The 25,392-nt window shown below is 41.3% G+C and overlaps 1 protein-coding gene across 2 annotated transcripts in view; it reads left to right on the top strand.

The window, feature by feature from the left end:
* The first annotated feature begins 4,699 nt into the window (after positions 1-4,699).
* The window catches only part of ACVRL1 (activin A receptor like type 1), a 53,874-nt gene continuing 33,181 nt past the window's right edge, over positions 4,700-25,392 (top strand). For both annotated transcript variants that reach the window (XM_072135204.1, XM_072135203.1), the window contains exons 1-3: positions 4,700-4,951; positions 20,375-20,479; positions 24,000-24,230. In XM_072135204.1, the coding sequence (XP_071991305.1) occupies positions 20,413-20,479; positions 24,000-24,230 (298 nt within the window). In that variant the 5' untranslated portion in view covers positions 4,700-4,951; positions 20,375-20,412. The remainder of the gene's footprint in view (positions 4,952-20,374; positions 20,480-23,999; positions 24,231-25,392) is intronic.

Raw genomic sequence — 25,392 nt, 5'->3', positions numbered from 1 at the left:
CACCGGGTGCCACTCCTTTCAGCTAAGAACAGGAAACTGAGGCTACAATTTGCACAAGCTCATCGAAATTGGACAGTAGAAGATTGGAAATACGTTGCCTGGTCTGATGAGTCTCGATTTCTGCTGCGACATTCGGATGGTAGGGTCAGAATTTGGCGTCAACAACATGAAAGCATGGATCCATCCTGCCTTGTATCAACGGTTCAGGCTGGTGGTAGTGGTGTCATGGTGTGGGGAATATTTTCTTGGCACTCTTTGGGCCCCTTGGTACCAATTGAGCATCGTTGCAACCAGAGGTCGCACTAACATTTTTCCATAAGTGTAATAATACTCCTCTCACCATTTTTGAGGAGTAATCTCAGCCGAGGAGGAGTATGAAATTTTCAGTAATACTCCTAGTCGTATATAGTGTTAATAGACTTTTGTTCCATATGACTATGTTTTTACCGTGTACTGTCTTATTTTATTTGTATATGTCCCCTATGATTTGTAAAGCGCTACGGAATATGATGGCGCTATATAAATAAAGATGATTATTATTATAGATGTCTATTTATAGAAGAAAATTTGTTACATCCCCTGTTTTTGTAGCTTCTTGGGACAATTATAGTACTATTTGGGGCCGACGCCGACCCCAGACCACCAACCACCCACAGAGTTGCCCAAGGCTGACGCTGCGCCCCAGACCCCACCCACAGAGTTGCCCAAGGCTGACGCTGCGCCCCAGACCCCACCCACAGAGCGGGCCAGGGCTGACGCTGAGCCCCAGACCCCACCCACAGAGCGGGCCAGAGCTGACGCTGGCCGCAGACACTCCACCCCCAGGACCCCCTCCCCCATAGACCTGGCTGATGCCTGACACCGCTAAACTTATTTAATTTTTTTGGGGGGGGGTTGGGGGCATAACGCTTTTTTTAAACTGTTTAATTTTTACTTTTAATGTCATTTTTTGGGTTTTTTTAATTACATTTTTTTTACAAGGTCGCATGTGTTCCCTGCTAAACTTATATATAGATCACAGATAACAGTGACCTAATGGTAACAGTATATTGGATCACTGTTATCAGTGATCTGTATACAGAGTCATGCAGGGAGGATGCATATAGCACCTTCCCTGCAGCCTCCCACACTGTATACAGGGGCTGCTCTGGCTGCAAAAATTGTTCTGTCACATAAACGCACACAGCCATGGGGGGGATGGGCAGAGCTACTCACTGCTTCAGCCCGCGGCTGATGTAGAACGTCATGTGACCTGTGCTCCGGTCCCATGACTTTCCATCGGAGCCTCAAGATAGCTCAGCAGGAGAGGAGGGACGGCACTATATTGTGGGTGTTGCCGAGTGTTGCGGGCGTGAGCTGCAATCCTGGGCAGCAAGCGCCGGCAGCCAAGCACCCAGCCGGCAGATAACCACCAAGCGTATTTATACGCTTGGCGGTTTTTTGGAGGGTTAAATCAGCCTCTACAAGCATCATAGACGCTTGTAGAGGCGTTATCGCGATCTCTGGTTGCAACGCCACAGCCTACCTGAGTATTGTTGCTGACCATGTCCATCCCTTTATGACCACAATGTACCCAACATCTGATGGCTACTTTCAGCAGGATAATGCGCCATGTCATAAAGCTGGAATCATCTCAGACTGGTTTCTTGAACATGACAATGAGGTCACTGTACTCAAATGGCCTCCACAGTCACAAGATCTCAATCCAATAGAGCATCTTAGGATATGGTGGAACGGGAGATTCGCATCATGGATGTGCAGCTGACAAATCTGCGGCAACTGTGTGATGCCATCATGTCAATATGGACCAAAATCTCTGAGGAATGCTTCCAGCACCTTGTTGAATCTATGCCACGAAGAATTGAGGCAGTTCTGAAGGCAAAAGGGGGTCCAACCCGTTACTAGCATGGTGTACCTAATAAAGTGGCCGGTGAGTGTATATTCAGCTTCCCCCCTGTAATATATCTGTATACAGAACCCAAGTAAAACATCTATATATACAGCCTCCCCCGATCCTAGTTATACATCTTTATACACCCTCCCACTTCCCCAGTCATACACAAGACGGGAATCCACCCCATAATCCGGCACTGTATGGGGCGCACAAACAATGTTCAGGTGCATGAGGCGTTACATAATTGTGATGTGTCTGGTTGTAACTACAGGCAGTCCCCGGGTTACATACAAGATAGGGTCTGTAGGTTTGTTCTTAAAGGAAACCTACCACTTGTAGTGGCAGGTTTCCGATGGAAATACCGGGCACCAGCTCAGGGTGAGCTGGTGCCGGAGCTTATTTTAGTTAGTGTTTTAAACCGCGGTATCGCGGTTTAAAACACTTTTTAAACGCTATAGCCGGCGCAGGCAGGTACGCGCTCGGCGCTTACCGTGCGCGCGGCTACATAGGAAGTGAATGAGAGCCGCGTGCATGGTAAGCGCCGAGCGCGTACCTGCCTGCGCCGGCTATAGCGTTTTAAAAGCTCCGGCACCAGCTCACCCTGAGCTGGTGCCCGGTATTGCCATCGGAAACCTGCCACTACAAGTGGTAGGTTTCCTTTAAGTTGAATTTGTATGTAAGTCGGAACTGTATATTTTATCATTGTAATCCCAGCCAGAACTTTTTTTGGTCTCTGTGACAATTGGATTTTAAAAATGTTGGGTTGTCATAAGAATCAATATTAACACTAAAGCTTCATTACAGACACATTTGATAAAAGTTACAGCTGTTTATTGTAGCCTAGGACTAAAGGACAATAAATTACCAATATTCAGAGGTCCGTTTGTAACTAGGGGTCGTATGTAAGTCGAGTGTTCTTAAGTAGGGGACCGCCTGTATTGTCTATACAATATTCCTGGGGGTCGGGTATGTCATGGTGCTAAATTTTATTAAGAGTGTACACAATGGTCATGTCCGCCTAGGGCTCCAAAACACCCTGTACTGACCCTGCTTTGGAAAATTGCAAGCCATTCACTTTCATCCGACATCAGTGTCTGATCTCACAATTTTTTTTCTGGTTAAATGTTTTAAATGTATACTTTAAATGCACCAAGTATTGCACAAATGTGAAGTAAAATTTTGGGCCACAGGAACTTACAATAGATATGTACTTTAGGCAAATTAGGGAATGCTGATAATTGCCTCATGTAACTGGGATGCACTGCCAATATTCAGCAACTGAACACAGTAGGGAAAAATCATGGTAGTGATTGTTGCTTCCCTATTAACTTTGTATCGGCTTCTGTGAAAGCGAAATGTAAAAGAACATTAACTGATTTGTTCCCTGTGTATCGGAGCTTGAATTTGGCCTTCATCATCATGTGCATTAGGACCCTTAGCCTAGACTGAGATGCAGCAGATTTATCATCCAGCATCAGGAAGCTTTTTCACATCAAAGGTTTAGTGATTTTCACGGATGCCTTACTGAGCCATTGTTTTCACATTGTCTTTGAAAATTTTGAAAACTGCACTTTTTTTTTTTTCACTGAATGCTAAAACCCTTAAAGACAAAACGGCACAGATCCGCAACTGACATGCTATACACATGCCAATGTGAATCCACCCTCAGTCCGTGTTCTGAACCTACCTCACTTCTAGCCTATGTGGGTCATTACTGCCACGGGAGCCCCTGCGACCCATATCCGTGTACCCCCGTGTGCCCCAGCGTGCATCTCGCCTTACCCGGCTCCAGCGGCGGTCTACATGATGCCTGTACTCCAGCACGCATTTCCATCTGGTAGGGCGCGGGCGCACCGGCTCTGTAAAATTTAGAGGCCCAGCGTGCCAATATTTGTCGCTGGCCAGCTGCCTGCCCTGATAAATTCCAGCCCCTTCTTGTGTCCCCTGCCGGATCTTTGTGCCTCAAAGCCTTACAGAAAGCTTTCGATTATCCTGATTTCCCGTTGTGACCTCCTGTGCTGCCCGTCCTGACCTTTTGCGACATCCCTGATCCTGTACTGCCTGTTTCGACCTCCTGCCTGTCCCAGACCATGCTTCTGCTTCACGATTATGTACTTTGCCTTGGCCGCCACCGCGGACAAAGTCGTGCTGCAACAAGTTCAACCTGCTTTGCGGCAGGCTCTGGTGAAAACCGGGTGCCACTTAGACTCCGGTCCCAGGTGTCAGCTTACATCATTGTCCGCGGTGATCCAGGTGATCCACTACCTCTGAATGCTGACAATTACATTAGAAAGAGGGGCCCAGGTATTGCTTGAACTGATGACAGACTGAATTGTGGTGTCTGCCCCCATAATCACTATGTGATTTCTACACAGTGGTGGGATTTTCTTTACATTTTCTATGTGGTGAAACTGCTGACAGGCATCTGGTTTAAATTCACCCAGTTCCCTCTTAGGAGCAATTCTATTCACATTATATGACAGAATCATTTGTTGATATATGTGTGTAGGTTCTGTAAAGATCGGTATATGAGCATCCAGAACATAAAAATGGATGGAAAAATAAATCCACAATGTTGCCATTCATAAACACTTTGGGCAGTGAAGCTCCATGTATAGGAGCTCTAGGCATACACCCGCCACATACAATGCAGATGATATTATCATGAGGATAGATGGCAGCTCCAGGACCTCTTAGTCATTTCTCATTAATCCATTTAGTTTGAGCTTTCACATCGGTGGCTGGACGCTGAAAAGGGAACTGTGTCATGTGTTGCATCCTGTATTTAACAAAAAAAAGACCAACAGGAAGTGCTGGGATTGGTAGCCAGAGAAAAGGACTGTTTTTAGAGAGAGGAAACTAAAGACATTAAAAAGCCATGACGCGGGCGTGCATACTTATAATGAAAACCATGAGCAGGCACTGAAAGAAACTTCCAGCTGGAAGAAGGAATCACAGACGAAAGCTGCCGAACAAAATCTAAATGGACGGATAAGGCTTTTTAATGATCTGCCTCCCAGTTCCAGCTGCTCCTGCTGCTCCTCAAGCCCTGTGCAGGTAACGTACACTAAAGTGGTCTTCTACTTTGACTCCCTATCTCGAATGTCTCAACTCTGACTTGTAGACAGGGCAGCTGCCCACTGCCTACAATCTTTCCTTCATTCCAGTGTGACGTATGTGATAACACACTGCCTATGTCTATCCGCTGCCTGTCTCACAAATGGTATACAGACATCTCTATCATATTCTTTGTGTAGTACTCACTCTACACTAGAATGCCTATAGGATACACTATATACATATATTCTCTTCAGGCACATGACTGCACTTCACCATATATTTATTTAGGAAGAATGTCCCACTTGTACAGGAAGGGATATATTTTGTCCGTCACTCTATCCATATCACTTTTACATAGGGCCACGTGTGCGTTTACATAGTTTGTGTTAGATTTATTTTTGACCACAGGTCTAGATCACACACATAGAACAAACATTTTATATATTTTGGGAACATTTGTGATACATCAAAACCCGCCACTAGAATGATATTTGAGAGAATTCTTGGAGGCAAAAGATTGTGTATCATAAAAAAATATAGCATATAAAAATTTAAATAATTTTCCAACTTGGAAATCTACAGTGTTTCAGTTGTACACAGCTTTGACATAATTACCTATGGGGCCTACTCTACCTCTGCACAATTTCATAGACTATTATATGAATCCAACTGAGAGAAAAAAAATTGTACTGTTTTCCAGCACTCTGATTCAACAGACATGAGGTAAATGTACCAGATAACTTGTACACGTACCTATTATAGATATTTCCAATGATTTTGAAATACTTTATTTTTGAAGTACCGGTATATCTTAATTTGGATGTCATAAGTTTTATAGCTTTGTGCCATAACTAGCTTTTAGAGAAACAAACGTATAAAATTATGTATATTACATACACAATGCTATGTCCTGTGTTCCTGATATGCTAAGTGATTCAGGCCTTGTTAATCATGACATTGGCTTGGAATGATGATATAATGGGGCGCATTAACTAAGGGTCCGAATGCCGCATTTTTGTTGGGTTTTGCAATTTTTTCCATCTTGCGCTGAATTGCCACTAGTTTTTGGCACACACGATCAGATTCCACGGTTTGTCCGAATCATTCGGGTTGTCCGACGTCCACGCCGCCGATTTGTGTCACATGCAAGCAAATTGCAAATAGTGTCGCAAGATCAGCACTCACATACACCGGGAAGAAGAAGGTGAACTCTGGCGGACCTCAGCAGGGGAAGCAACACATGCAGGAAATTGGACGCACGACCTTAGTGAATCGCGGCAGCTCCGAATCCTCGTTGGACAACGCATGGCGGGGATCGTGACGGGGCGGGTAAGTAAATGTGCCCCAATGTGTATGGGATTCTCCTGAAGGCAGATGGTGAAAGGATTGGGCACGTTGGATGTCAACATATTCTATAATTTGCCTTACAGAAGCTTAGTCAAATGTATCTATTAAGGAAATTGACAATATTTTTACTTCCTTTGCTAATGACACAAAATAAACTACCTGCATACAACTATATAAATTGTGCATTATATATGTCCCTTGGCAAGAATTAATTAGGCCCTACTTACATTCTGTGTACTTTGTTACCTTTATAGAAAACATCAGGATCATATATCTGGCATCAATCTGGCCTTGCACATTCTAAAACTGCTATTTAATTCATATATATCACAAGTAAATGGCTTTCAGAAGCAGAAACATAAGATCAGACAGTTGAAATCCTAAGTACTTCTTTTAATCAATATATGCTTGTTGTGGGACAGTCTCCAGCCCCCTTTACAAAGGATCATCTAGTAGTATGAATATTGGCAGGTTGAGTCTACTATTCTTACGTGTGCATGGAAAGGGGCAGGGTCCGCACATAATGGCCCCGATTTATTTGCCTCACGAATGTGCATGGTGCACCAGGTTATTGAATACTAGTGTACGGTCTTCAATTACCCTGCACTGCTCTGGAAGTTGGCACCATTTTACTTTTGGTGCACCTTTAACATACAGCGTGCTACACAATTTTATCAAATGTGTTGCAAACTCCGATTAAACAGTTACACGCCCCTTTAGGTGCACATTTTTTCTGTCTTGCCGGACACAGTGCAGCCGCCACACAAAACTGGCACAGACACTTTATAAATACATGTTCAAGCCCCAAACACCTTCTTTTATGTGCAATGTTAGAAAACTTGCGCAGCCAATTTAATAGATCTGGGCCAATGTCACTGATTTACTAACCATTGCCTCTTTGAAATAGTGATGTAAATGTCAATAGGTATTACCTGCCATTACATCCCTAGCAGGTGTGCACAGTGTTGTAGAATACAGTATATGGTAGACCAGAAAGATTGCCATATTGCTTAGAAAAACATAAAGATGTCTCATTTTCTGCTTTCCTGTGAGAAATGGTTTGACCAATGTTATTCTGTTATTATTAAGAATAACCCTATTAATATAAATGTTCTGGTTAAATAGTAGGAAGATTTTAAGGAAATCCATAGAAAATCCAGTAATCTGCTTATATTTGTTATCCATGGCCTCCTTCCTTCTAAAATCAACTTTTAAAATTATGCTAATTCCTCAGAAGGGCTTCTGGAGGTGTTGTCAGAGACCCTCCGTGATGAAGATTCACAGGTTGTTACACTATGCAGGAGCACTTCCCCCTCCCACTGAACACTTATGGTTTATTAGCATAATTGAAAGTTGATTTTAAAAGGTAAGAAGCCATAGATAAAATATAAGAACATTATCACAATGACTGGATCTATAAGTAAGTGTTCCATCATGCTTGATTTTAAGAGTAGATTTCCTTTAAAACAATGACAATTCAAGATTATAGAATTATAAATTATGATACAAAGGGGGTAGTTGTAAGATTTAAGTTTGGATCTTCTATGCTCATATAAATGTGATAGGTTTTGTTTTATTTTTATTTATTTTATTTCCTTTTATTTTCTTTGCATTTTATTCTGCATTTAGAAACTAATAATAATTTAAGGAGACTTGCGCAAGACTGACACATGGGAATTGTAGTAGATTAGAGAGTAATTCAGCCCAGTGATACACCCCATGGCCAAAGCTGAAGACTGTTTCATGCTGCAAATATTTGAAGGAAAGTATTGTCTTTAGAATCTCTGCAGCCAACATATAACATTGCTGGCAGTGTAATAGCTATCACATGTTTTACATTTTAATTTTGGAGTGTAAGGCCGCTCTCTTGGGTAATGCTAGCAAAAATCTCAATGCAAATATATTTTGCTTCATTCCCAGTGACAAAAATAATAGCAACTAAATACTAAGTAGATTATTTTAAAGAAATGACACAAGTGGAAAACTTTAATAAATTTGGGTGCTAAGTTCTTTTATTTTCTTATAGTTTCAAAAACTGTCTCAGATAGTCCATATTATGTTTTGTAGGTCTAATGTATACGATAAATCTACCTTTAGGAAGTCTAGAATAAAATATTAAGGAACTGAAAAAAAGTAGACCTACAGTATAAAGTACAGAAATATGTCATGAGGCAGTTTTACATTGCTTTATATGCGTACACACCATTGTCCATTTATACTTGCATACCATATTTTTCGGCATATAAGGCGCACCAAAAATCCTTTAATTTTCTCAGAAATCAAAGGTGCGCCTTATAGGCCGATGCGCCTTATATATGAACTTATACAGAAATGTACTACAGACAAGATGTACTGTACATTTACCAGTGTTTAATAGCTCCATCCCCAGAAATTTCCTGCACCTTCCCACACAGTATACAGGGTCCCTAGCTCCTGAAGTGCCCTGGCACCACAACTAACATTGTGCCCATCCTGCCCTCCCCTAGCACGGAGAGACCGGAGCTGCCGACCACGAGGCAATCATCATCATCAGTAAGAAATCCCCCATACCTGACAGCCCTGTAACAGGGGAAAGAGAAGGAGCCACAGGGAACCCCACAGGAATAACACCCTGGTTGAGGAGGGAAGGAGAAGGGGCAGAGGGAGACCGCTTAACCCCTGCTGCATCACCCTGCATTAACCCCCAGCTGCATTTGATCCTGCGCCTTATACTCCAGTGCGCCTTATATATGAACCTAGATGTCTTAGCAGGCATTTATTAGAGGTGCGCCTTATAGTCCGGTGCGCCTTATAGGCCGAAAAATACGGTACTCTAAACTAACATGAGCAAGTCTGGGCCAACAGAGCCTCAGTGTTCCATATTTTTCAGGTTTTAGACTATAACCATTCTGTTGACACATAGGGGGATATTTATCAGGACCAGTGGCGCAGAGGCCCTGAAATAATCGCAAATGCTAGCTTATTGCTAGTTTTCACGATTATTTGCCCCGATCCGCCACCTTCACGCCAGTGGGGCGTGAAGGGGGGGCACGGCCGGGAGTGGGCCGGTGCGGGGCGTTACTGTCCCCGCGCCTGCGCACTTGGGAAACCTCTTGATGTATGCCGCTGAGAACATGCAGCAGCGGGGCTATCATACGCTGGCGTATGATAAAGATGCCCCATAGTGGCCATTGGCTGCACAAATAACTTTCTAATCACAGGAATGCAGGAATCTAGCAGTATATGGTTGCCACAATGGTGCGTCTTTACGACATGTAAATGGTTGCATCTCTGGTTTTGCTCTATAGAACTTCCATGTTGTACACTGTATGGTATCGCTATATATATATTTATATATATATATATACCCAGAATGTAGGAGATTACATGTGTGTTAAAACAGCTTGTATGCTTCTACAGGACTCCATGCTATCACCAATGTCAAGTGCATCTCCATACCTGAATAACAAGAATTCCATTTTCCTCATCTTAGCTTAGTAAATCTTATAAATCTCTCTTCAATAAATCCAGTGTCAGATTCAGTTTTATCAGAGAATACAGACATGAAATTCAAGTGGTCCCCTACTTAAGGACACCCGACTTAAAGACCACCCCTAAGCCCTGTGGCCACTGATCTTTGGTGAAGCTCTCTGGATGCTTAACTTTACTTCCAGACTGCAATGATAAGCTGTAAGGTGTCTGTAATGAAGCTTTATTGATAATCCTTGGTCTCATTACAGCAAAAAATTTAGAAAATCCAGTTGTCACTGGGACAAAAAATTTTTTATCTGGAGCTAGAATTATAGAATATACAGGTCTGATCTTGTATGTAACCCTAAAGGCAAGAGAACAACCACCAACAATAGAGGAGAACACTCAAATACAAAATATATAAAAAGATACTTTATTCATAAAATATAATTTACAAGACATAGTATATGGAGAGCAAGTCTAAACAGAATACATAGATCACTGACTAAAAAAAGAGGGATAACAAGAAGCTCCACCGTGTAAATCGATAGCTCACTTGTAATCCAAGTGTGTCCCCATCTAACAACCCTAAAATACAATCCTTCCAGAATAATAATAGGAAATAATATATATATATATGGGACTCTAAATAATAATTATTTATTTAATAATTATTTATTTATATAGCACACACACATTAAGCAGCGCAGCACCCAGCATGTCAAATTGGTCCCTGTCCCCATGGGGCTCACAATCTAAACAACCTAACCCACGCAAACACAGAGAGAACATACAAACTCTTTGCAGATGTTGACCTGGGTGGGATTTGAAACCAGGACCCCAGCGCTGCAAGGCAGAAGTGCTACTCACTCACCCACTGTGCCGCCCCTATCTAAAGTGCATGATCTAAAAAAAACGGCATACATCGGCGCTGCGGAAAGGAGCAGTGGATGAGCGCAGCTATAGGAATATATAGCACACTGCGCCGTATTCTGTAGAAAGATAGGATATGTCCTATCTTTCTACGGGCTACGGAGCGGTACAGTGCCGCATGTGTGTTGCATCGTACCGCTCCCGTACAGGGCCGTGAGCCCATAGAAGTGTATGGGGGACGTATATATGCCAGATGTACGTCGGCCGTATATACATCCCCCATACCTTCGTGTGAATGTAGCCTTATTCATACCAAGTGCTGCTTGTGTGAAAATAAATAATACCCTTTTTGAAGCAGGACATAATAGAGGGAGAGAAAGTGAAGCCAAACTCCGTGGTATATATTTTTATTTGTCATGTAAAAGATTTCACAACCACTTTTTCTAAATTAAAGAATATGTACATAGAGTATAAGTTATTTAGAATATTTCTGATGCAACAATGTACCTAAAGTATGGACTTTTCATTAATCTGTTTTTATCTTCCTTAACCCCTTCAATGCTCTAGACCAGGGGTCTCAAACTCAATTTACCTGGGGGCGGCTGGAGGTAGATTCTGGGTAAGGCTGGGCCGCATCAAGTTTTCCACACAAAATGCGCTTACAAAATATCATTATTCAGATTCAAATGTCATGGCGTCTCCCAGCGCAAGGAAAGCCCCGAGCGGGGAGACGTGTTTTCTCTATGAACGTGTCCTGTGCACCGAGGGGTCCCAAGCTCCTACCGCACTGAGCCCAGTCAGGGACACTCCATCCCCCCCTCCCCCCCGGTACTTGCCTCCCCGTGTCCCTCCCATCGAAGAAGATGAAGGTGCAGGTCAGAGCGGCGACTTCATCTTCTTCAAGTACCGGAGGGAAGGGGATTAACCGGTTACGGGCCCTTTCCTGTTTTTTCATGTCCATTTTTCACTCCCCACCTTCAAAAATCTATAACTTTTTTATTTTTACACGTAAAGAGCTGTGTGAGGGCTTGTTTTCTGCGTAACAAATTGCACTTCATAATGATGGTATTAAATATTACATGCCATGTACTCGGAAGCGGGAAAAAAATTCCAAATGCAATGAAAATGCATTCGTGCCATTTTCTTGTGGGCTTGGATATTACGTCTTTCACTGAGCGCCCCAAATGACATGTCTACTTTATTCTTTGGGTCGGTACGATTAAGGGGATACCAAATTTGTATAGGTTTTATAATGTTTTCATACATTTACAAAAATTAAAACCTCCTGTACAAAAATTATTTTTTTTGATTTTGCCAACTTCTGGCGCTAATAACTTTTTTATACTTTGGTGTACGGAGCTGTGGGTGGTGTCATTTTTTGCGAAATTTAATAATATGTTCAATGATATCATTTTTAGGACTGTACGACCTTTTGATCACTTTTTATAGATTTTCTTATATTTTTCAAAATGGCAAAAAAGTGCCATTTTCGACTTTGGTCGCTATTTTCCGTAACGGGGTTAAACGCATTGTAAAAAACGTTATCATATTTTGATAGATCGGGCATTTTCGGACGTGTCGATACCTGATGTGTTTATGATTTTTACTGTTTATTTATATTTATGTCAGTTCTAGGGAAAGGGGGTGATTTGAAATTTAATGTTTTTTTATTATAATTTTTTTTTTTTAACTTTTTTTTATTTTTATTTATACTATTTTTCAGACTCCCTAGGGTACTTTAACCCTAGGTTGTCTGATCGATCCTACAGTATGGCAGTATATGGGGATTTTCCTCCTCATTCATTACAATGTGCTATCAGCACATTGTAATGAAGGGGTTAAAACGAAATAGCCTCGGGTCTTCGGAAGACCCGAGGCTACCATGGAGACGGATCGCTGCCCCCGGGGGATCGGCGATCCCAGGTAAGATGGCGGCGCCCATGCAATATGCAGCAAAGACTTACCGGCTATAGAGAGGGCTCAGCCCGTGAGCCCTCTCCATGCAGCGCGACCCGACCGCCGCCGTGAATACACGGCGGGCGGTGCTTTTCCAGGTGGGGGCCGCAAAATGTTGTCCCGCGGGCCGCAGTTGGCCCGCGGGCCGCGAGTTTGAGACCCCTGCTCTAGACCATGAATATCCTGGTGGTGGGCTCCCACATGTATGCTTAGGACCCCCAGCTGTCTGGCCCTGTTGGTCAGGTATAATTTTCCCACCAGCAGCACTTTGTATAGACAAGTCCCCATATCTGTGGCATTTGAATGTTTTGTCAGATAAGGTACAAGGAAAGTCTGAATGTTTAAAAACTAAATATGGAACAGATGATGAAGAATACAATGTAAAATGAAAATTGATTTTGGAATTTTAAACTTAACGTCTTACAGATGTCCTATAAGCAAAGTAGAAATGACACAAAAGCGATTGAAGCTTAATCGCTCAGGAGCCTAAATATGGGGCCAGACTTGTTTAATGACCTATCTGCCTTTTTGGTATGTAAAAGCTCTGTGAGCCTTTCCATACGACAGACATGCCATATTTAATTCATTACATGGGAGATATAATGTGGATGGGACTAGAGCCAAAAGCTAGCAATAACACAGCTTGTTACAAGAACAATCTGAGCAGCAGTGATATTCTAAACACAGTCGGGATTGTGGGAATTATACAAATCTGACGGCTCTAAACTCATTTTTTTGTATCTCTGGTTTTAATCAGTTATTTTTGAAGGTTGCGATTACATTGCATGGGAAATAGCTGATCGGGGTTATGTGGATCAATACATCATGCTGTCAGCTACGTGTGTAAGATCTGCCTGGTCATATTATGTTACTGATGCCCTATTAGCTGCATTGTAGTGTCAGGAATTAGTGATAGTCACTCGCTTGTCATCAGCTCAGGCGATAACTGTGCTGTAAGTGTGCCTTTAAGTACTAGTGAGGCCTGAATCTACACAGTTAACCATATCTTCCTGCTTCTGCTCAAATTCAGAGCAGTTCAGAGTGCGTGACTGCATTCTCCATCACTGCCAAAATCTAAACAATCTTGATTCCTGAACTTGCTTCCCCAGAGACAGCCGGGTGCCTCAATTCAATGCCAGGAAGCCTTGCACATCTAGACTTTTTTCGTATGTTTAGAACAATACCTAGACATTTTGCATTTATGAATACTTTGGTACGGCCATTCTTTTATTCTAGCAAACTGTTTTGATCCGAATAGGGTGGGTCTGTCTGCATTTACATTCTTGCAATGAATAAATACTACACCAAATATTTTCTGCTTCCTTGAGGCAGACTGGAGCTGTTATGCTTGTCTGTAGATGGAGCTGATAAGAAGGACCAGCAGGCTGAGCATGTAAGCAACATGTCTGACAGACTGGGACGCCAGCTAATGACAACATTACATAGTTGTGACTACTTAGGTATATTTAGAAACTCCATTCTAAACTGAGGGACTGTGAATGCTAGATACACTACAATCCAATAAAGATAAGCATTCATCCCACTCAACACTGCATGCATTAAATAGGACCTTTCATCGCCACAACCAACCCCATTGTATCCACCATAGCCTACTAGTAGACACCTATTAAAGGATACAGTCAAGTAGGAGGTGCCAGGCTTTCTGCTACAGCCCAGGAACACCCACATAAAAGTAAATAGTTTATTTAGCATATTGGTCACCAAAACTGACACTTATGATTGCTCGGAAACCTGTGGAAGTAAATAAGAAAGTTAAAATACGTTGGACTCCTTGGAGTGGAACCTATTAAACAAAGTGAAAGGTTTGCTTTAACAGTTTCACTGAAAAATTACCAATCTATAGGGCAAACATAAGGGCTAATGCACATGGCTGTATAATGGCTCCGTTCCTGATTTCATACAGAAGCATAGGCTTATTCCTATTTGGTAAGGCATGTTATGGTACGCACCTCCCAACCTGTAGCAGAAAAAGAGGGACAGATGTTTTTTTTTTAACATCCTAAGCCATGCCCTTTGTTCCACCAATTACTCTACCCCCACCCAGTATAATTTCCCCCGTGCCTACCCCCTGTAGCTCCCCCTCTTATTTGGCCCACCCTAGAAGCTCTACCTCTTATTTCACCCCCCGCAGCAGCTCCCCCTCTTATAGTGCCCCGCTCAGCAGCTCCTCCTCTTATAGTGCCCGCTCAACAGCTCCCCCTCGTATAGTGCCCCAACCAGCAGCTCCCCCTCTTATACTGCCTTCCCAGCAGTTCCTGCTCTTGTAGTGCCCCCCAGCAGCTTCCCCTCTTATTGTGCCCCCAGAGTAAAATAATAAACACTATTCCCCATTCCTCCGCAGCAGCTCCGCTCCTTCTAGCAGGGATGACATCATCACATGCACTAAGACTGTAATCAGCTTTGTTTGCATCTATAGGATGCCGGCAGAATTGATGTCCCGGCACATACCTCCCACTGCGACAGTGCGACAGAGCCTGTAAACCGGGACTGTCCCGCTAGATCCGTGCCAGGAGGAGAGTAATTTTTTAAATTAAAAGCATTGCATACACATACAGCCCCTGTATGGAGAATGTATGGAATAATACTAAGGAGCTGTTCAGGCAACGTTAACCACCACATGGCCACCTAAGAGCTTATGGACCAGTTCTATGACTTAAGGGACCATAACTGACAATAAAGTCTATAAATGAACATTCATAAATAACTATATGAATCAACAACATCTTAGATTTGTACAGTTTTTTCTTATGACTTCTTACTTTTTGTCTTAATGTCTGTCGACATGGCTGGCTGGCTCCAGGAAAGGCTTTGTCCTTAGTTTTAGGACACGAACACTGGAAATGAAAGCAAATCCATGTATGTTTCAGGCAAGGCTCTGAAAAGGGAAGTTTGACTTCCTCAAAAACTGACCACATAGAGACTCTTTGTCTTCTACATAAATAGTTTAAGGAGAAAGGGAGAAGTATGTTTTCTATTGTTTGTATTATTATCAGCAGAGTTTCACAATCATCTTAATTATCTTTAAGGGACTTTATGTGACACAATAAGTACCATATTCTTACTCTGCAAGGCTATATATGGTACTAGTACAACAATCACAATAGGGTCCTCTGTTTTGCCCTGTTAAATCACAAACCTAATTTAAACCTTGGATCTCTGGGAAATTTTATTCCCATTTCTCTGAAACTAAACATCAATTCAGCTATATCTATGTGGCTGGTAAATTACAGTATTAGCTATATAAACCTGCTACTGGACACTTCATTAGTAAGGGGAGGCTGCTGGATACTTCATTAGTAAGGGGAAGCTGCTGGGCAATTCATTAGTGGGGTAGCCTGCTGGACACTTCATTTGTGGGGGGAGGCTACTGGACGCTTCATTAGTGGGGGGAGGCTGCTGGACACTTCATTAAAAAGTGTGACTATGTCTGTGTAGCATATATCTATTGCCAAATATAATGCACAGGACAGGGTGGCAGTGAAAGTTGAGACATATGTGGCCCCAGTCCAAAGTTTGCACCAGGGCTCACTGGTGTTTTGTTAGGCCACTGTCAGACCCATTGCTATTTGGAAGGGGTGGCCACTGAGCTTTTTTTATGGGTCTTTTGCACTCATTGTCCCAAATAGACTTAGTAGGAGAGTATGTTACAAAGACAGTGTCCTATGCAGTGCCAGATTTATCACTGTGGGCCACATTTACTAAAACACTGTTCTACGTGCAGTTTGCCTGTAAAGTGTGCATGGTGTGCCATATTCAGGAATTGTGGCGCACGTTCTGCATGAATCTGGCTCTCCCTGCACTGGTGTCCCTTTAACATAGGGCATGCGACACACTTCTGTTGGACTTTGCATGATAAATGTGGCGCACGGTCCAACTATGCAGCGGAACGCCCCATTCAGTGCCGAAATTTGTGTCACATTGGGAATAGTGCAGCCACAACACAAAAGAGTCACGTGCGACACGCAAAGAACACACAAAGTCCATCAGAAAACTGGCGCAAGGGCTTTAGTAAATGTGGCCCTGTGTCTGATGCTGAATGATAAATGAATACATAGATGACTAAGTAGTGGTACCGTACACTATCTATTAGTTGATCTACTTTACACCTTACATAATTTATACAGACTTTTCCCCACTATTTCTGTCCTTCTTCCAAGTTATGTCAGAATTGTATTGTGAAGCAACGGGACCCACGAGAACACCGCACAGAAGGAACACACAGAGACTTTATTCATTTATGTATTTTACCTTCACCTGATCCAAGGTACTGTTTACATTGAATACTGAACACATCTATGCATCTATATATATATCTCCCGTTTTCGAATGACGTAGATGCAGAGGAAAAATCTATAGACTTTATTTGATGGATAACGGAGGCTGCTGGACATTTGATGGATAACGGAAGCTGCTGGACATTTCATTGGTGTATGAGTATGATGCTGTGCCTATATGTCTGTATAGCATATCTATTCTCAAATGTAATGTGCAGACTGTTTCCAGCTGCATGTGCTCTTGTTGTGAGGCTGCATTCAAACTTAGCATTTTAATTGAATTTTGAAACTAATTTCAAACACAATGGAGAGGTGCTTGGCCAGATTGCATATGCTTCCACCGAAACACATGACACCACATGTTTTGCATGTAAACAATGGAAACAGTGCCCCAGATTGATCAAAAGTAGTACAGTTTGCTTTACTAACATTCCGGGTGCGGCAGATTAGTGAATACTGGTGCACGGTCTTCATGAGTAGTGCATGGTGCACCAGATTATTGAAGTGTGCACATTTAACATACAGCATGCAACACAATTCGCAGTGGCACAAACACTTTTGCCAGCAGTTTGCACTTTCTTTTCAATGCAAAGACCGAAAGAATACTAGCGCAAATTCTTTAATAAATGTAGGCCATTGTGTGCTCATTAACAATCACATGTGTTTCAATGGAAAAGCATATGTGATCAGGTCAGGCCCCACCCTGTTGCATTTGAATTGTGTTTTGAAATGACATATGAACCCAGCCTAAGGGTCCAATAAGGGCTGAGTTGATCACTTATTTTTCTACAAGATATAAAACGCACCTAAAGATGCTTGAAATATGTTTTTTTTTCATAACCAGTTAAAAAATGCTGCATTATTAGTGCATGTATAAGAACCATTAAATGAGGCACAGCAATAAAAAAAAGAACACCTAAAAACTGTTAATGGCCATCTATCACCAGATCAAGGATTGTAGACCAAACATACTGACATACTGGCATGTGCCCCCTCTGGCAGGATCGGCTCCTCTTTTAGTTTATTATGCCCTGTTTTTTTTTTTTTTATGCTTTTAAAATTATGCAAATCAGCCTCATAGGCTCCAGGCTCCATATGAGTTAATGGAGCCTGGACCCCTCTTATAGAGCCCCGCTCAGCAGCTCCCCCTCTTATAATGCCCCGCCCAGCAGCTCCCCCTTTTAAAATTATGCTTTTAAAATTATGCAAATCAGCCTCATAGGCATATGAGTTAATGGAGCCTGGACCCCGGACCCCCTAAGACTCATTTGCAGATTTTTTTAAAGCACTTTTTTTCTTAAAAGCCAGGACATAAGAAGCCAGTATGTCAGTATGTTTGGTTTACAATCCTTGATCTGGTGATAGATGTCCTTTAAATATGTCAATTGCACTAATCTTGTGTCCTTATAATTCGTATCTGAAAGACTTAAAGGGGTTATCCGGGTTTAAAAAATTTCTTATGGCCGGGCTGGGGCGGGCTATTTAAACACAATAAACATGGACTTACCTCCTCCGGTGCTGCTGATGTCCCGCGCCGCGGCCGGTCTTCTCCGTGCGCCGGTTTCAGTACAAGGCGAACTTGCAGAAAGAATGGGTCAAAGAAAATGACAACATCTGAAACAATGTATCAAAATTTGGACAAACAAAAAGACAGATGTTATGGACAAAAAGTAACAAGATTATTTAATGAAATTCAAACATGGAAATAAAAACAATTAAAATTCCTATGATAGGGAAAACAGTGGACTCCTAGTGTCCAGCCCCAATATGTAGTACATACAATATGTAATAGAAATGGAATGAAACACCAATACATAGGTACATAGTACTGAATAAAGAATGTATAGATCACGTTACCAACGGATAGGGTGCCGGGCTGGAGAGACCAGGGGGTCACACGTGCCCCACGCGTTACGCCCGTCAAGCGGGCTTCCTCAGAGGATGAGGAAGCCCGCTTGACGGGCGTAACGCGTGGGGCACGTGTGACCCCCTGGTCTCTCCAGCCCTGTTTTTTGTTTTTATTTCCATGTTTGAATTTCATTAAATAAACTTGTTACTTTTTGTCCATAACATCTGTCTTTTTGTTTGTCCAAATTTTGGTTTCAGTACAAGGGCGCACAGGGAGCTTCCGGCCGGCCGGAAGCTCCCATGCGCTCCATCTCCCTGCGCTTACAACGCTGAGAGATAGGGACGGAGGGGAGGAGCCACTTCGCGGACCGGAAGCTCCCTGTGCGCGGCTTCCGTGCCCCTGTAAACAAACAGGGGCACGGATCGAAGGGACCGCGGTGCGGAACATCGGCGGCGCCAGAGGAGGTAAGTACATGTTTATTATGTTTAACTAGCCCTCCCCAGCCCGGCCATAAAAAAATTTTTAAACCCGGATAACCCCTTTAAATTGGTGTCCACTTTCAGCAAATAATTGATTTTGTTTGTGCAATGAAGTTTTACAATTTTCCAATTACCGGTATACCTTCTGTATCAATTTCTCTTCCCTGCTTGCTGTCATTCTATAGGAAGCTGCATTGCTTACTTCCAGTGGATAGAAATCTGTTCACTGTTATGTGATAGACACGAGCTGTTAGTATTGCACATCTTTGATTACTCTCTCTGATAATAATGGCTCTTGCACCTGCATGTCCATCACAAGATCATAGACAGATTTTTATCCAATGTGGTAATTTTTGAAGGGAATTGATGGTTTCAGTGGCCAAAAGATTGTTTTTATGCTGTATGTAATATAAGGACAAGCAGATGTCTTACTACACGTAGGTGTTGGTGAGTGATCTGCCTGTAGAAAGCCACTGTTTGTTACTTATGACTCACATAAAGTAGTGTAAATGTATTATCCAATAAAGTCTCCTATTTGGTCAGCAGCACAGCGTCTAACTTTGTTAACGTCAGTGTGAGACTTGATTTAAGACGGATAATAGAGAAAATCAGGTTGGGAGTTATGTACTTGGAGGACTGGTTTTCTTCACAGAACAAAGCATCAGGGAGAAGATGCAGGATTATTGTAAAAGTAGATAAAGAACCCTCAATCCCAAACTGTTAAATTCTATATCTTCATTTCTCTGACATGTATATGACAGATCCTGCACACCTGCTATGTATTCCTTGTCAAGTGGACCAAACCCAAAACGAGTGGGATAAGGACTGTAGTGTGCCAGCAACCAGGGCAGCAGACAACAGTTGTTTAGCAGCAGGGAACAGAAGGCACAATTATGAAACAGTATTTTTTAATGACTTCCTTTCTGGTGAAAAACACAAATTAAAATTTTCATTAAGGGTGCAATTAAACAAATAAGTGTCTCTATGTGAATCTAATGATTTTACAAAATAATTAGGTAAATGAAACTTGGCAGGCTTTCTCATCCATCAGGACATCTTTATGTTTCAGTTTAGCTATCGATGACTTAGTCCTTAAGCAAAGTATTGGAGTATGTTAATAGCATTTAGGTCTTTAGGATTGCTAATGAGAAATGTATAATTTTTCCTGCAGGATAAGCTCTATTGACCACGGCTGAGCAAGTTCAATCAATGCCTGACAAAATGCTACATAGAAACGTTTTGGTGCTTTCACTTGCAATTGTTACATCTGCAACGGGTAAGTTTTGTTACTATTTCTTATCCTTAGGCTTACCCTGCATTATGTTTCAGATGTGGACATAGAGGTCGTCTAGTTGTCATGTCGGTATTATGGTGGTGGTAGTAGGTTTAGGGCTGAAAAAATAAAGACAATGGGGGCAGATTTATTAGTCCTTCTACATCAAGTATTCAAACAGTTTGTACACAATTTTACAACTTGTACAACAAAGGGGTATGGCCTAAGGTACAGTAAAATATGCGTTAAAATTGCTGGAGTAAATTGGGCCAATAGATCGCAGGTCCACGGTATGACTAGACAGCCTTAAACTTAAACTTTTAATTCAGCAATAGACATTTTGATACATCTGGCTTAGTTTAAGACTGTCTAACTGTATTCATTTTAGACACTTTTAATACATCTTGCTCATTGTATAGGTAGTGTAGTGTCAAAGATAAAATGTGTAGGCAGCAAACTGTTTAGTGTATGATAATAATACAATTAGATGAATGATATACATGATCATAATGTGGCAAATGATTTAAGGGACTTGACTAGTCACAAACAGTGACAAACAAATTTTCAGCATACCCTTAGCTTCCAAAAACTATTGCTGGGTCATGATTACATCCAGATGCAGGTCTCCATGATACTTAAATACTCCAAAGCATCCAGCAAACAAGATTTTTTTCTCGTCTCATCTTTATTATGAATGACAAATGTGCATCAACACGTACAGGGACAATGTCCAACGCATTTCAAATGCTGTAATGCGTCCTTAATAATGGCTGGTAACATAATGTTTGGCTCTTCATGGCATATTACATGTTGAAAAAAGTTCTGCATACTAAGATTTTCTTCCAGGTGAAAAGGTTTACGTCCGGGTGAAAACTTTGATGGCCCACCTTTAGGTTAGGCCCCCTACTCTGTCCTCAATGGAGGTCCAACCTCAGGGACAATTACTGAAGGCACAATGGAGATGTCGAACAAGACAGGCTGCCTATACAGACGACAATGCAATGCATAAAACTGCATATGCACAAGCACCATTGCCCCCTTTGTGCCGAATAGCATGGTCCCCACTGACCTATTTACCTTAACTCTCAAATTCCTGCAGTTTGATTAAAAAAATTGTATCACGATTGAATCTTTAAATGTAGCCTGAAGTATGGCAGTAATCTGGCAATGTAAAACTAGCCTAGTGCTGAAAATCGAATAGCTTTCTTCCAATATGACAAATATGATCATTTATGAAACTTTAGATTTCCTGGGAAGGTTCATTATTCCTTTCTTCTAATAACTACTTCAGAAACAAAATATTGCTTTCAGCAGAATCTTGGATCTTAGCCATAACACTGAGAATTTTATGCTATAATTGACAGCAGGATTGTATCTGTATTATCCCATGTGGTGACAGATACTGTTGGCATAGCAAGGTGACAAAGTCTATTCAACTTCTGAAGCTGGCAAACATGTCCCATGTCAAGTAACACTTGGATAAACACTAAGACAAAGCCAAAGGTCAAAGCCTGGGAGTCAAGAACAGATAGTTCATGATATTTCCAAAGGAGAGACTTCATTCCCCAGTTTATTGCATCTTTAAAGCTACCTTACAGTCAGCAATACTACTGAAGTTTGACATTTTTTTTGCATTCGTAACAATACAATCAAAGTTAACAAAGCCACTGAAACATTAGGTGGGAATATTATTTTAGGAACTGTTCTCTTTGGATAGCCTCTTCCATAACAGTATGAATTCCTTTGACAGATCACTGCAGTGGTTTTGCTGCCATTATCAGCTCATCACAGGGATTCCTAAAAGCTAGACCTTTTGCAATACTCTGGGGGACCAGCTCTCACAAAAAGATTAACTAATCTCACAAAATCAACTAATAACAAGGGATGAGTGTACCCGAACCCAGATTTCAGCCAGATGTTTGGGTTCAGTATTTGGGGCTCACCCCAACCGGTAACACTCCAGATTGGTGCTGGCAGGAGCTGAGTCACCGCAAGCATTTAAATTAGTGGTCAGTTCGTACCTGAACCAAAACTTCATTCAAGGTTCGGCCAAACTCCATTGGGTCTGTTCTACTAATATCCTAATACTTAATCTACACAGACCCTTATATTAATATCCTAAAGAGGACTATTCACCAGATCATTAATCATTTAACAGGCTCTGCTTCATTCTAGAATAGTTGAACTATAGTCAACACCCTTTCCAAGAAATCAGTGCTGTGCAGTTTTAGGACCAGATAAAATATTGGTAGTTTCAGGTAGAAATGAGCAAAGTATCAAGATTCAATTCACAGAAGCTATTTAACATTACCTGGACATTAGAATATAACCCCCCCCAGATCTCTAAAACAAAGATTTTTTCCTAAAAAGCATGTTTTGTAAACGTTATGAATCTTTTAATTTTTACCATTTTAAAAGATTTGTCTGAAGCAAATCAGAAAAGATTCAGAAGTGATTTGGTGCCTGAAAAATGCTATGAACCTGTATAAATATTAATTGGCAAGGATTTGAAAGTTAGTGGAACACACTGGACTCCCTGAATTGTCCAGGATCGTTGACACACAATAAGCAAAATGAACACTATAAACGGTTTCCTTTAAAAATATCTTCGCTTTATATATATTTCTTGTCAAAAAATCAGTTACATAAATACATCGTATAGAAAAAACAGTATTCTTGTTAATACCTTTTGAGGATATACCTCTAGATACAACGCTTTGTTAATTAAACGGGTTGTATAAGTACAATTCCCTCATTGAGTTTTCACTGTACCGTGGCTTGTAGAGACACTTCACAGGCAGTTTTTGGCAGAAAGCAGGTTCTGTATTGTCAGTCACTTCTTTAGCAGAGACGGTGCTAGCATGGTTTCTGTGACGTTTCGGAGGTCACGCCTCCTTCCTCAGACTTGAGGGAATTGTATTTACACAAACCGTTTAAATAACCAAGGACTGTATCTACAGGTATATCCTCAGAAGGTATTAACAAGAATAGTGTTTTTTCTATACGATGTAACTGATTTTTTGACAAGAAATATATATGAAGCGAAGATATTTTTAAAGGAAACCATTTATAGTGGTCATTTTGCTTATTGTGTTATTGAGTCTATGAAGCAACAAATAGATTTGCTTATCTCAATTCCTGGGCTGTCTGTTCCTGCTCAAGAATATCCACCTAATTAGCATAATTTGTGCCAAAATGAATAACCCTGATTGCGTGAAAGGGTGTCTACAGAAAAAATAGTCATTAAAGAATGCAAAGAGTCGGAATTGGTGAAAAATCCTTTAAAAAGCAAAGCAACTGATATATGTAGTAGGAGATATGATTAAATTGTATACTTACTCTTACGAATCAGAACTGTGGACGGTATTATTATGGGATGTAAAGCTTGTCAATGTTATATGCTGTGTTTATGGACTTAAGATTTCATAAGTAAAACATAGCTGCACAGGTAAAAATGCTAAATAATTGTGCATTTTGGTTAAAGTGATGAATGACACCTCAAGGATGACTCCTTTCTTTACAGATGTTAGCTATTACAGCTGTACCTGTCAAGGGCCTTTCTGTGTGCATAATGCCTGTGTTGGAAAGACATGCTTTGTGACGGAGCAAATAAAGGACTCTGGAGACATCTCTAGACACAGAGGCTGTTTCAATAACAGTATCAATGAGCAATGCAATGGCAAGACAGACTATTCAAGAGCGCTGTGTTGTTTTTCAGATTTTTGTAATGAAAATGTCACACTCTTCAAACTTGGTAAAGTATTTCTATCTCTGCATAACACTAAAACACACCTGCTATCACAAGGGCATTGTCTCAGGGTATAGGGGGTGCATATAGGTAGTAATAAAAAGCTATGAGCAACCTAGAAATCATGGGTTATGTTTTGAATTCATTCACCATGAATGGCACCATCATTTTCAGAAATAAGGGACCTTTATCTGCTGTATCCCATTAATGCAATCTATGTATACCACTAAAATTGTCAACCTTTCTTTAATAGCTCTAATCATGTGTTGGCACAGAACCTTCATAACTAACCATATACAGTATACCATACACAAAACAAAATTAATTACAATAAAAACAGGCAGATAACCCATACAGGTAAAGCAAGACTCAAATAATAAAAATCTAGTAAATAACATTTTGGTTTGAGGACAGTACAGGAAATATAGTACAGGCAGTCCCCAACTAAAGGACACCCAACTTACAGACGATCCCCTAGTTAGAGACGGACCTCTCTGCCCACTGTGACCTCTGCTGAAGCTCTCTGGATGCTTTACTTTACTTCCAGGCTGCAACGATCAGCTGTATGGTGTCTGTAATGAAGCTTTATTGATAATCATTGTTCCCATGACAGCACAAAACTTAGAAAATTCTATTGTCAAAGGGACAAAAAAAATATTTTACCTGGCGTTACTATTATAAATTATACATGTTCAGACTTACATACAAATTCAACTTAAGTACAAACCTAAGAGCATAACCTGGGTAGTGCCTGTACAGACAAAGATTAGCATTTAGTGCAGTTAGATAGAAGCATATATGTATAAAAACAAGGGAGGAGTATAGTAAATGGCACACGGGTAATGAGCCGTACATGCAGTAAAGGTGTGGGGCTGTTTAGTACATGTAGTTCAGATGGTAGTAAACAGTGCTGTATATGTAGAATAGGCAGAGCAGTACATTTAGTGCTTATAAGGAAAATAAAATTGCATGTAGTAAAGGCACAACATAACAAATAATAAGGTGGAGAGCAGCATAATACATAAAGCACTCAAATTTCATGTGTAGTAGATCATCACTGTCTATAATATTACATGCTGAGGCCTCTTTAATCCAAAAGCAACAATCTATATCTGTATTTCAGGTTCTGTGGGGGAAATAAGTATTTGATCCCAGGTTGATTTTGCAA

This window comes from Engystomops pustulosus, chromosome 2 (genome assembly GCF_040894005.1).
Source record: "Engystomops pustulosus chromosome 2, aEngPut4.maternal, whole genome shotgun sequence".
Lineage (NCBI taxonomy): Eukaryota > Metazoa > Chordata > Amphibia > Anura > Leptodactylidae > Engystomops > Engystomops pustulosus.
Note: the sequence above shows the minus strand (reverse complement) of the source record. Positions and strands in the feature narration are given on the sequence as shown.